Consider the following 14,182-nt stretch of genomic DNA (forward strand, 5'->3'; position numbering starts at 1 on the left):
GCGTTTTCTGCCACACTTTTTCCTTCCCACTGAGGTGCCTTGATACAGCACTCTGGGAACAGCCTATTCGTTCAGAAATTTCTTTGTGTCTTACCCTCTTGCTTGAGGGTGTCAATGATGGCCTTCTGGACAGCAGTCAGGTCGGCAGTCTTACCCATGATTGCCGTTTGGAGTAATGAACCAGGCTGGGAGTTTTTAAAAGCCTCAGGAATTTTTTGCAGGTGTTTAGAGTTAATTAGTTTATTCAGATGATTAGGTTAATAGCTCGTTTAGAGAACCTTTTCATGATATGCTAATTTTTTTATAGATAGAAATTTGGGGTTTTCATGAGCTGTATGCCAAAATCAATATTAAAACAATAAAAGGCTTGAACTACTTCAGTTGGTGTGTAATGAATCTAAACTATATGAAAGTCTAAATGTTTATCAGTACATTGCAGAAAATAATGAACTTTATATACACAATATGCTAATTTTTTTTAGAAGGACCTGTGATCTCTATCTCTCTATCTAGTAGAAACAGGCACTGCCAGCACACTTGTTCGTGTGCATGAGCCCTTTTAGTAACATTCAAATCTGGAAGGGTGAGCCATTCTTCCAGTGATTTAGAATCTTTCTATAACACCCCTATTCTATCATGTGCACATGATTATATAGTGTATATACTAAATGTACAAATAATTTCTTAAGAGAAGTTGGAACAAGATTGTATTTATTAAAGCTTCACACAGTCTGGGTTTAACCGCTGGTCTGCTTGGCTGCCAATCTTTTATCTCTCTCCTCAGCAATGGTTAGACGAATACCCTTTCCACGTGGCAATGAAATCCAGGGCTTGTTACCCTATTGAGAAAATAAAATCTTGTTTAGAACCATCAAAAACATTATGGAAAAAACCCTCAAAACTATAGCGCTGAACAAGCATTCATCAGTCAATTCACATCTATAGAAACCAGGTTTAGCACAATGGGAGACATTACTAGTTAACCCCTTAAGAGGTCATCATGATTTGGTTATTGATGGCCTATCCTCAGGATGAGTCATTAATAAAATTCTTGGAAAACACCTTTAACCACCTCCGGACCGCCTAACGCGCCGATGCGTCCGGAAGGTGGTTGCTTTTCTCCTCCTGGACGCATCGGCGCGTCATCTCGCGAGACGCGAGATTTCCTGTGAACGCGCGCACACAGGAACGGAAGGTAAGCGAGTGGATCTCCAGCCTGCCATCGGCGATCGCTCGCTGGCAGGCTGGAGATCCGAATTTTTTAACCCCTAACAGGTATATTAGACGCGGTTTTCATAACAGCGTCTAATATACCTCCTACCTGGTCCTCTGGTGGTCCCTTTTGTTAGGATCGACCACCAGAGGACCCCCCCCCCCCCGGTCACTTATTAACCCCTTATAAACCCCTGATCACCCCATATAAACTCCCTGATCACCCCCCTGTCATTGATCACCGCCCTGTCATTGATCACCCCCCTGTCATTGATCACCCCCCTGTCATTGATCACCCCCCTGTCATTGATCACCCCCCTGTCATTGATCACCCCCCTGTCATTGATCACCCCCCTGTCATTGATCACCCCCCTGTCATTGATCACCCCCCTGTCATTGATCACCCCCCTGTCATGCTCCGTTCAGACGTCCGCATGATTTTTACGGATCCGATCCATGTATCCATGGATCCGTAAAAATCATGCGGACGTCTGAATGGAGCCTTACAGGCGGGTGATCAATGACAGGCGGGTGATCACCCATATACACTCCCTGATCACCCCCCGTCATTGATCACCGCCCTGTCAGGCTCCATTCAGACGTCCGCATGATTTTTACGGATCCGATCCATGTATCCATGGATCCGTAAAAATCATGCGGACGTCTGAATGGAGCCTTACAGGGGGGTGATCACCCATATACACTCCCTGATCACCCCCTGTCATTGATCACCCCCCTGTCAGGCTCCATTCAGACGTCCGCATGATTTTTACAGATCCGATCCATGGATCCATGGATCCGTAAAAATCATGCGGACGTCTGAATGGAGCCTTACAGGGGGGGGTGATCAGTGACAGGGGGGTGATCACCCTGATTACCCTGATCACCCCCTGTCATTGATAACCCCCCTGTAAGGCTCCAGTCAGACGTCCGCATGCGTTCTGTGGATCCGATCCATGTATCCATGGATCCGTAAAAAATCATGCGGATGTCTGAATGGAGCCTTACAGGGGGGGGGTGATCACCCTGATCACCCCCTGTCATTGATAACCCCCCTGTAAGGCTCCATTCAGACGTCCGCATGCGTTCTGTGGATCCGATCCATGTATCCATGGATCCGTAAAAAATCATGCGGATGTCTGAATGGAGCCTTACAGGGGGGTGATCAGTGACAGGGGGGTGATCACCCTGATCACCCCCTGTCATTGATAACCCCCCTGTAAGGCTCCATTCAGACGTCCGCATGCGTTCTGTGGATCCGATCCATGTATCCATGGATCCGTAAAAAATCATGCGGATGTCTGAATGGAGCCTTACAGGGGGGTGATCAGTGACAGGGGGGTGATCACCCTGATTACCCTGATCACCCCCTGTCATTGATAACCCCCCTGTAAGGCTCCATTCAGACGTCCGCATGCGTTCTGTGGATCCGATCCATGTATCCATGGATCCGTAAAAAATCATGCGGATGTCTGAATGGAGCCTTACAGGGGGGTGATCAGTGACAGGGGGGTGATCACCCTGATCACCCCCTGTCATTGATAACCCCCCTGTAAGGCTCCATTCAGACGTCCGCATGCGTTTTGTGGATCCGATCCATGTATCCATGGATCCGTAAAAAATCATGCGGATGTCTGAATGGAGCCTTACAGGGGGGGTGATCAGTGACAGGGGGGTGATCACCCTGATTACCCTGATCACCCCCTGACATTGATAACCCCCCTGTAAGGCTCCATTCAGACGTCTGCATGCGTTCTGTGGATCCGATCCATGTATCCATGGATCCGTAAAAAATCATGCGGATGTCTGAATGGAGCCTTACAGGGGGGGTGATCAGTGACAGGGGGGTGATCACCCTGATTACCCTGATCACCCCCTGTCATTGATAACCCCCCTGTAAGGCTCCATTCAGACGTCCGCATGCGTTCTGTGGATCCGATCCATGTATCCATGGATCCGTAAAAAATCATGCGGATGTCTGAATGGAGCCTTACAGGGGGGTGATCAGTGACAGGGGGGTGATCACCCTGATTACCCCCTGTCATTGATAACCCCCTGTAAGGCTCCATTCAGACGTCCGCATGCGTTTTGTGGATCCGATCCATGTATCCATGGATCCGTAAAAAATCATGCGGATGTCTGAATGGAGCCTTACAGGGGGGGTGATCAGTGACAGGGGGGTGATCACCCTGATCACCCCCTGTCATTGATAACCCCCCTGTAAGGCTCCATTCAGACGTCCGCATGCGTTCTGTGGATCCGATCCATGTATCCATGGATCCGTAAAAATCATGCGGACGTCTGAATGGAGCCTTACAGGGGGGGTGATCAGTGACAGGGGGGTGATTACCCTGATCACCCCCTGTCATTGATAACCCCCCTGTAAGGCTCCATTCAGACGTCCGCATGCGTTTTGTGGATCCGATCCATGTATCCATGGATCCGTAAAAAAATCATGCGGATGTCTGAATGGAGCCTTACAGGGGGGGGGTGATCAATGACAGGGGGGTGATCAGGGAGTCTATATGGGTGATCACCCCCCTGTCATTGATCACTCCCCCTGGTAAGGCTCCATTCAGCCATTTTTTTTGGCACAAGTTAGCGGAAATTTTTTGTTTGTTTTTGTTTTCGTTTTTTCTTACAAAGTCTCATATTCCACTAACTTGTGTCAAAAAATAAAATCTCACATGGACGCACCATACCCCTCACGGAATCCAAATGCGTAAACATTTTTAGACATTTATATTCCAGACTTCTCACGCTTTAGGGCCCCTAAAAAGCCAGGGCAGTATAAATACCCCACATGTGACCCCATTTCGGAAAGAAGACACCCCAAGGTATTCCGTGAGGGGCATATTGAGTCCATGAAAGATTGAAATTTTTGTCCTAAGTTAGCGGAAAGTGAGACTTTGTGAGAAAAAAAAACAAAAAAAATCAATATCCGCTAACTTATGCAAAAAAAAAAAAAATTCTAGGAACTCGCCAGGCCCCTCATTGAATACCTCGGGGTGTCTTCTTTCCAAAGTGGGGTCACATGTGGGGTATTTATACTGCCCTGGCTTTTTAGGGGCCCGAAAGTGTGAGAAGAAGTCTGGGATCCAAATGTCTAAAAATGCCCTCCTAAAAGGAATTTTGGCCCCTTTGCGCATCTAGGCTGCAAAAAAGTGTCACACATCTGGTATCGCCGTACTCAGGAGAAGTTGGGGAATGTGTTTTGGGGTGTCATTTTACATATACCCATGCTGGGTGAGAAAAGTATCTTGGTCAAATGCCAACTTTGTATAAAAAAAAAATGGGAAAAGTTGTCTTTTGCCAAGATATTTCTCTCACCCAGCATGGGTATATGTAAAATGACCCCCCAAAACACATTCCCCAACTTCTCCTGAGTACGGCGATACCAGATGTGTGACACTTTTTTGCAGCCAAGGTGGGCAAAGGGGCACCTTTCAGATTTCGCAGGCCATTTTTTACACATTTTGATTTCAAGGTACTTCTTACACATTTGGGCCCCTAAATTGCCAGGGCAGTATAACTACGCCACAAGTGACCCCATTTTGGAAAGAAGACACCCCAAGGTATTCCGTGGGGGGCACGGCGAGTTCCTAGAATTTTTTATTTTTTGTCACAATTTAGCGGAAAATGATGATTTTTCTTTTTTTTTTCTTTTTTCCTTACAAAGTCTCATATTCCACTAACTTGCGACAAAAAATAAAAAATTCTAGGAACTCGCCATGCCCCTCACGGAATACCTTGGGGTGTCTTCTTTCCAAAATGGGGTCACTTGTGGCGTAGTTATGCTGCCCTGGCAATTTAGGGGCCCAAATGTGTGAGAAGTACTTTGCAATCAAAATGTGTAAAAAATGCCCTGCAAAATCCGAAAGGTGCACTTTGGAATATGTGCCCCTTTGCCCACCTTGGCAGCAAAAAAGTGTGACACATCTGGTATCGCCGTACTCAGGAGAAGTTGGGCAATGTGTTTTGGGGTGTCATTTTACATATACCCATGCTGGGTGAGAAAAATATCTTGGTCAAATGCCAACTTTGTATAAAAAAATTGGAAAAGTTGTCTTTTGCCAAGATATTTCTCTCACCCAGCATGGGTATATGTAAAATGACAGCCCAAAACACATTCCCCAACTTCTCCTGAGTACGGCGATACCAGATGTGTGACACTTTTGATGCCAAGGTGGGCAAAGGGGCACATATTCCAAAGTGCACCTTTCGGATTTCACTGGTCATTTTTTACAGATTTTGATTGCAAAGTTCTTCTCACACATTTGGGCCCCTAAATTGCCAGGGCAGTATAACTATGCCACAAGTGACCCCATTTTGGAAAGAAGACACCCCATGGTATTCCGTGAGGGGCATGGTGAGTTCCTAGAATTTTTTATTTTTTGTCGCAAGTTAGTGGAATATGAGACTTTGTAAGAAAAAAATAAAAAAATAAAAATCATCATCATTTTCCGCTAACTTGTGACAAAAAATAAAAAGTTCTATGAACTCACTATGCCCATCAGCGAATACCTTAGGGTGTCTACTTTCCGAAATGGGGTCATTTGTGGGGTTTTTCTACTGTTTGGGCATTGTAGAACCTCAGGAAACATGACAGGTGCTCAGAAAATCAGAGCCGTTTCAAAAAGCGGAAATTCACATTTTTGTACCATAGTTTGTAAATGCTATAACTTTTACCCAAACCATTTTTTTTTGCCCAAACATTTTTTTTTTATCAAAGACATGTAGAACTATAAATTTAGCGAAAAATTTATATATGGATGTCGTTTTTTTTGCAAAATTTCACAGCTGAAAGTGAAAAATGTCATTTTTTTGCAAAAAAATCGTTACATTTTGATTAATAACAAAAAAAGTAAAAATGTCAGCAGCAATAAAATACCACCAAATGAAAGCTCCATTAGTGAGAAGAAAAGGAGGTAAAATTCATTTGGGTGGTAAGTTGCATGACCGAGCGATAAACGGTGAAAGTAGTGTAGTGCCGAAGTGTAAAAAGTGGCCTGGTCATGAAGGGGGTTTCACCTAGCGGGGCTGAAGTGGTTAAGGATGCAACTTTGTTTGATCCTTAAAAGGGGTTGTGTCACTTCAGCAAATAGCATTTATCATGTAGAGAAAGTCACTTACTAAATGTACTAATATTACCCCTATTGCTTCCTTTGCTGTCTAGATTAATTTTTAAATCACATACACTGCTAGTTTCCATGGTTATGACCACCCTACAATCCATCAGCAGTCAATTCCCACAGTTATGGCCAGAGAGGCTGGCCCCTTTTCCTATACTCCGCAAGGATGGCAAACATTGATGGATTGCAAGGTGACCATGGAAATGAGCAGGGTACAATGCAATAAAAAAAATGAATCAAAGGAGTCAATATGAATAATACATTATTAAAAGGGTTGGCAACTATTAGCACTTAAACTATAAAAAAGGTGGAAAATATTACACTTAATGTAACTCCTTATGCAAATGTGCCTAGTTTTCTTGTCATTGTAAGCCACACCCCTCCTGTCCTGCTCACAACATCTCTATATACAGTTAAGGCTACTTTCACACTTGCGGATCCGTCTGGTATCTGCACAGACGGATCCGCACCTATAATGCAAACGCTTAGATCCGTTCAGAACGGATCCGTTGCATTACCATGAACAAAAAAAAAAAACACATTACATTGAAAGTCAATGGGGGACGGATCCGTTTGAAAATTGAGCCATATAGTGTCAAATTCAAACTGATCCGTCCCCATTGACTTCCATTGTAAGTCTGGACGGATCCGTTTGCCTCCGCACAGCCAGGCGGACACCCGAACGCTGCAAGCAGCGTTCAGGTGTCCGCCTGTTGAGCGGAGCACAGACGGAGCCATACTGATGCATTCTGAGCGGATCCGCATCCACTCAGAATGCATTAGGGCTGGACGGATCCGTTCGGGGCCGCTCGTGAGAGCCTTTAAACGGAACTCACAAGCTGAGCCCCGAACGCTAGTCTGAAAGTAGCCTTACAGGTAGATTGTGTACAAAGTACCTTTTTATACAGTGGTAGGGGTCACAGGACACAACTATACTGTTTATAGAGATGTGACCCCCGTGCCCCCCCCCATCCAAATACTGCACAGGAAGATCACATACAGCGTACAGGGAAGGAAGGGGGTCACATGTCTACACAGTGTACAGGTGGGTCTTATACTGTATATCTATGCTGTTTATAAGACATCCTTGTACACAGGGATGACCCCCACCCCTGTACACTGTATATAGAGATGAGTAACCCTCTGTACAGGATATAATCCAAATCGACAGTAAGAGAAATGCCACTGCACACTCAAGGTTAACATGCAAGTAAAATTATTTTATTGTGACATATCCTACAATGAATATATAGATAAGCAAAAATGCTTATTTTTGTGACTCCAAATCTTGACGTTTCGGTCAGTTCAGACCTTGGTCACAAATCACTAGTCAATGGTCAAATGGAGAGTAAACCGTTATACAGTAAAGAAATGGGTCAAAACCTGTTTGAATGTGTCAAAGATGGCCATCGAAATTAGAACCAGTGTAGAACCTAGGCTGAAAGGGCATGTAATGCAATGTCCTAAAGTATAGAGTAGTAGATTTATAATAGATGTACCGGCTAGGGTTGTTGCAGGTATACAGACTTGTCCCGTATCAGTTCGGTACCGGGACTTGCCATTTATAGATACTAGGATGTGCTTCTGCGCAGTCCAGTATCACAGAACATGAGCATGTCCCCCATGTGCTGCCACTGCCAAATGAGAGGAGAGGGGCTGGCGCATTGCGCCACCAATGAAAATTATATCTATGCGGTCCGCAAAAAGGAGATTTTTGTATAACTTACCAGTTAAATCTCTTTCTCGCTCTTCCTTGGGGGACACAGACCTTGGGTATAGCTCAGCTCCCTAGGAGGCGTGACACTAAGTAAAACTGTTAAGCCCCTCCTCCATCAGCTATACCCTCAGCCTGGAGATAGAGGCTACCAGTTGCGTGTCCAAGTAGTGAAAGGATAACAACCAATAACGGAAACAACCAGCCAGCAACCCAACGGGGCGCCAGACCATAACCCTGTAACCAAACACAGAAGGGTGGGTGCTGTGTCCCCCAAGGAAGAGCGAGAAAGAGATTTAACTGGTAAGTTATACAAAAATCTCCTTTTCTCGCCCATTTTCCTTGGGGGACACAGACCTTGGGACGTTCAAGAGCAGTCCAAGAAGGGAGGGACCACAAACCCAAGGCGGACCACCACCAGAGCATCAGGAAACCGCTGCCTGCAAAACCAGGCGGCCCAACGCAGCATCCGCTGATGCATGCGTATGCACCCTATAGAACTTTGTGAAAGTGTGCAGAGAGGACCAAGTGGCTGCTTTGCACAACTGTTCAGCCGAGGCCCGATGCCTCTGCGCCCAGGAAGCTCCGACTGCTCTGGTGGAATGAGCAGTGACGCCAAAAGGCGGAGGTCTGCCCTTGGCTCGATAAGCCTCAGACACTGCCAGTTTAATGAAACGGGCAATAGCCACCTTGGAGACCGCCAACCCTTTGCGCGAACCCTCCGGAACCACAAACAGGGAGTCCGTGCGCCGAAAGGACCCGGTGACCTCCAAGTAAATCCTCAACGCCCTGACCACATCCAGACGGTGCAGTTCCCGTTCTCTGGGGTGGGAAGGAGAGGGACAGAGCGACGGAAGGACGATGTCCTCATTGATGTGAAAGGCGGAGACCACCTTTGGCAGGAAAGTCGGGACAGGCCGAAGCACAACCTTATCCTGGTGGAAGATCAGGAAAGGTTCGGAGCAAGAAAGAGCCGCTAACTCCGACACCCGTCGGAGAGACGTGACGGCCACAAGAAAGATGACCTTGCAGGACAGAAGGCGAAGGGAGACCTCCCGTAAAGGCTCGAAGGGGGCTGATTGGAGCGCCGAGAGCACCACATTCAGGTCCCAGGAAGGAACTGGAGGGCGGTACGGCGGAACAGAGTGAGCCACCCCTTGTAAAAAGGTCTTAATTGGCCCTAGAGGGGCCAGGGGACGCTGGAGAAGAATAGACAGCGCCGAAATCTGACCCTTCAGAGAACTGAGGCACAGCCCCAGGTCCAGACCCGACTGGAGGAAGGACAGGATTGTGGGAAGAGAAAACCGGAGAGGTGGGATGCTCCGGGACTCACAGAACCCCAGATAGGACCTCCAAACCCGATAGTAGATCCTAGAGGATACGGGCTTACGAGCCCGGATCATGGTGCGGACTACGTCCGCGGAGAAACCCCGTCGCGTTAAGACGGCGGTCTCAATAGCCACGCCGTCAAACGTAGCGAGCCTAAATGCTCGTGGAAGATCGGTCCCTGAGAGAGAAGGTCTTCCCTGGAGGGCAGTGGCCACGGTGCGTCTGCCAACAGCAACATTAGGTCGGCGTACCAAGACCGGCGGGGCCAATCCGGGGCGATTAGAATCGCGGGGACGCCCTCTGCCGCGATCCTCCGAAGAACCCGTGGCAGGAGGGGAAAAGGAGGAAAGACGTACAGAAGGGAGAATTCGCGCCACGGAAGGACGAGCGCGTCGGCGCCGTATGCCTTCGGGTCCCGTGCCCTGGCCAGGTATAGGGGGACCTTGTGGTTGAATTTGGAGGCCATGAGGTCCACGTCGGGGCGACCCCAGCGAAGACAAAGGGCTTCGAACACCTCTGGGTGCAGGGACCATTCTCCCGGGTCGATGGTGGACCGGCTGAGGAAATCCGCCGCCCAGTTGTCCACCCCCGGGATGTAAATCGCAGATAAGGCCGGCACGTGCGTCTCCGCCCAGAGGAGAATCAGGGTCACCTCTTGCATCGCTGCGAGTGCCTCCCTAATGGTTTATGTATGCCACAGCCGTGGCATTGTCCGATTGGATCCGAACAGGGTGGCCCTCAGCAGATGGGTCCAGTGTCTGAGGGACAGAAGAATCGCCCTCAGTTCCAGAATATTGATTGGAAGTCTGGACTCCGATAGAGACCAAACGCCCTGGACGGACCGGGGAGGGAAAACCCCCCCCACCCCCGTAAGCTGGCATCTGTGGTAATCACCAGCCAGTTCAGTGGAAGGAAGGACTTCCCCCTTAGAGGGATATGCAACCACCAGCCGAGGGAAGCTCGAGCCAGGGGAGGCAGAAGAAAGGTCCTGTCCAGACTCCTCAGTGATTTGTCCCAGGCCGACAGAATTGCCCTCTGAAAGGTGCGGGATCGGAATTGTGCGAACGGCACCGCTTCGAAACAGGCAACCATCTTTCCCAACAACCGCATGCTGGATCTGAGGGAAGGGCGGTGATGACGGAGGAGACTGCGAACCGACCCGCGAAGGGCCAGACGCTTGTCCGACGGAAGGCGGACCTCCGCCAACTCTGTATCCAGGAGCATCCCCAGGAAGATCAGCCGTCTGGAGGGGGTAAGGGAAGATTTGGGGTGGTTGATAATCCAACCGAACCGCGTCAGGGTCTCCAGAGTGAGTTCCACACTGCGGGATGTCTGAGAGAAGGAGGGTGCCTTGACCAGGATGTCGTCCAAGTATGGGAGAAGAAAAACACTTCTTGAACGTAGAAGGGCCAAGACAGGGGCCAGGACCTTGGTGAACACTCGAGGAGCAGTCGCCAGACCAAAGGGAAGGGCGACGAATTGGAAGTGATCGTCCCCCACCGCAAAGCGCAGGAAGCGGTGATGACATGGAGCAACCGGAACGTGGAGGTATGCATCCTGAATGTCGATTGAGGCCATGAAATCCCCTCTTTCCAGGGAGGCCACTGCGGACCTGAGAGACTCCATCCGGAATCTCTGCAGTCGGAGAAAACGGTTCAGGCGTTTTAGGTCCAAGATCGGACGCACTGAGCCTTCCTTCTTGGGAACCACAAAGAGGTTCGAGTAGAACCCCCTGAACCTGTCCGTCGGAGGCACGGGGGCGACGACACCCTTGTCCATTAGAGAGTGAATGGCCGCGAAGAAGGCGGCCACTCGTACGGGATCTCGCGGAGGACGGGATCGGAAGAAACGGTCTGGCGGAATGGACGCAAATTCGATTTTGTATCCGCAAGATACAATCTCGAGCGCCCATGCGTCTGAGATGTGGGCCCGCCATACGTTCCTGAATAGGAGAAGGCGGCCCCCCACCCGGGTGGGTGGGGGCGCACCTTCAGGCAGAGGGCTGCTGGCCTGTGGGAGCCCGTGCAGGCTGGGACTTGCGCCAGGTAGGTTGCGTCCGAAAAAACGGCTTCTTGCGTCTATCCTGGGCTGGGCCAGAGGAAGAAGAACTGGCCGCGGGTCTAGACCCGGTAGGCTTGCGAAAGGACCGAAAACGGGACGAACCAGCGCGACCACGGGGGGCGCCCATTGGCCTGGACTGGGGGAGGTGAGTACTCTTCCCACCCGTGGCCTCTGATATAAGTTCGTCCAGACGGGTTCCGAACAGGCGGGAACCCGTGAATGGTAGGCCGGCCAAAGAGCGTTTGGAAGCGGCGTCCGCCGCCCAAACCTTCAGCCAGAGTTCCCTCCTGACAGAAACTGCCAGGGCAGAGGAACGGGCAATGAGGGCACCCGCATCAAGGGAGGCCTCACAGACGAATTTTCCGGCCTGAACAATTAGTTGGGCTAAGGAACGGAGGTCCTGAACAGGGACGTCCGACCCTAACTCCCGTTCCAGTTGCAAACCCCATTCAGAGACCGCTTTGCCAACCCAGGCGGAGGCAAAGACCGGTCTAAGGGCCGAACCAGAGGCAGTAAATATGGCCTTGGAGAGGGATTCCGTACGACGGTCCTCAACAGACTGGAGGGAAGATCCGTCCTGTACAGGAATAGTAGTGCTTTTGGACAGGCGAGCCACGGGAGGATCAACCTTAGGCGGGGATGTCCACGTGGTCACAGAATCCGCTGGAAAGGGATAACAAATGTCCAGCTTTTTGGGTGTAATAAAGCGGACGTTAGGCCGAGTCCAAGCCTTGGATACCACAGAAGAAAAATCAGCGTGTATGGGAAAAACCTTGGAGGCCTGTTTGGGGCGGAGAAAGGACACGCCGGCCTGTTCAGAGCTGGGGGGGTCATCGTGTAGCTGAAAGGTATCACGGATGCTAGTGACAAGATGCCCCACCGCGGACGCCAATTTGGACGGAAGCTCTGAGTCCATGTCCACGTCCGAATCCGCCAGTTCTCCCTCAGAAAGCGTATCCCTTTGAGAGGATAGACTTGACTGAGCTCGCACGCATGGCGGAGAGAGCGAAGCATCTGGAGAAGATGTGCGCTCAACCCTTGAACGTTTCTGAGTATGCCGGGCCCTGGAAGATTCGCTGGGAGGCAGGGAACCAGTGGGGGCGGCAGAAACGGTAGTCCCAGCGGGTGCGACAGGGATTGTGGCAGCCTGCGGGAGAGGCGGTCTATCCACGAGACGGCCCACTACGTGTGTAAGGCTTTCCACCGCCTGAGACAGAGACCTAGCCCAGTCAGGGGGTTCAGAGGCACCGGGGGGCGCAGCGGGAAGCGGGCCCTGCACCGGGGCCTGACATGCAAGGCAATGCGGCTCAGATTGCCCACGCGGAAAAAGTTCCTTACAGGCGGTACAGGCATGGTACCAGGGTTTGGGGGCACCTGTGGGATCTGACATGCTGAAGTGTGGTTGTACTCTAATATAGAGACCACAAAGGGTTATAGCAGCTATGACCAGGAGGGTTAGGAGAGGGTTAACTGTCCTACCAGTGCCTCAGAAGAACGTCAGGAGATGGCCCAGATCAGCAGCAGCAGAGAAGCAGTGAACAGCAGTGAGCAGCAGAGAGCGCCCACAGAAGCCGAGCGATGTACACAGGAGGTTAGAGTCCCCCACCGTGTCCCAGCTTCCTGTCAGGAGTGAGGAAGCGCGGGAAACCTCAGCAGAAAGCGCGGGGAACAAGCTCCGCCCCCTCCAGCGCTTGAAATGTCTCCTGTGAAGGAGAACGTAGCTCCGCCCCCAAAATGACGCGCGGAAGCCCCGCCCCCTGCCGGGACCGCTAAGCCCCGCCCCCCGTTCTCGGCGGGAAGGGGGAGAGAGAGAGAAGAGAAAAATGGAGTCAGCCCCGATAAGGGGGAGGGGGGGGGGGGGGGGGGAGAAAGATAGCAGCGTGGGGGGGAAAAGCGTGGGGGTGCTGAGGATGCTGCTGTGCTGCATTGTCCTGCAGATGAGCGCTCAGAATGAGCGACCACGGGTGCCCCCCTTACCCAGAGGGGTAGATGCTGCAGATAGGGACGGGGTATGGGCTGGAATAGCCATCTCACCGTGCGACGTCTTCACCCTCAGTCCTTTCCAGCAGGGTCGCCCCTTCAGCCACTGGCACCGCAGTGGCAGGAAGCTGGAAGAGGGGCTTGGCGTGCGGGCGACCCCCTAGCTGGCGGGATGTAGGGGAGCCATTGCTGCCCAGATCCTCCTATTGCTTCTGTGGGGGAGGCAGCAGTGCAGATAAGTTTGCACTGGCGCAGCTCAACCCCGGGAGAGCAGAGAGGTCAAATGCGTCTCTGGTATCCCTAGGAAAAAATAAAATAACAAAATTAGAAGAAAAAGTAAAAATAACAAGGAGAAAACAGCCCTGCAGTAGCAGGGAGTGTCTTGCCTCCTTGGACACTAAGCTAAAACTGGTAGCCTCTATCTCCAGGCTGAGGGTATAGCTGATGGAGGAGGGGCTTAACAGTTTTACTTAGTGTCACGCCTCCTAGGGAGCTGAGCTATACCCAAGGTCTGTGTCCCCCAAGGAAAATGGGCGAGAAAAACAGAAGCCGCCCGTGTGCTTCCACAATTTGCAGAACAGAACGTGTGGCCTATTGTAGAAATACCCAATACCGCAAAACAGACAATAGGACATGTTCTATTTTTTTGCGGGGCTACGGAACAGAGCAACGGATGCAGACAGCACACGGAGTGCTGTCCGTATCTTTTGCGACCCCATTGAAGTGAATAGGTCCGCTTTCAAGCCGCAAAAAA

At 50.4% G+C, this 14,182-nt stretch overlaps 1 protein-coding gene across 1 annotated transcript in view; it reads right to left on the bottom strand.

The window, feature by feature from the left end:
• Positions 1-694: 694 nt before the first annotated feature.
• RPS4X (ribosomal protein S4 X-linked) overlaps positions 695-14,182 on the bottom strand; it is a 36,656-nt gene continuing 23,168 nt past the window's right edge. The window contains exon 7 of the mRNA XM_044268388.1: positions 695-839. Coding sequence (XP_044124323.1) covers positions 738-839 — 102 coding nt within the window. The 3' untranslated portion in view covers positions 695-737. The remainder of the gene's footprint in view (positions 840-14,182) is intronic.

The sequence above is a fragment of the Bufo gargarizans genome, chromosome 9 (assembly GCF_014858855.1).
Source record: "Bufo gargarizans isolate SCDJY-AF-19 chromosome 9, ASM1485885v1, whole genome shotgun sequence".
NCBI classification, from domain to species: domain Eukaryota; kingdom Metazoa; phylum Chordata; class Amphibia; order Anura; family Bufonidae; genus Bufo; species Bufo gargarizans.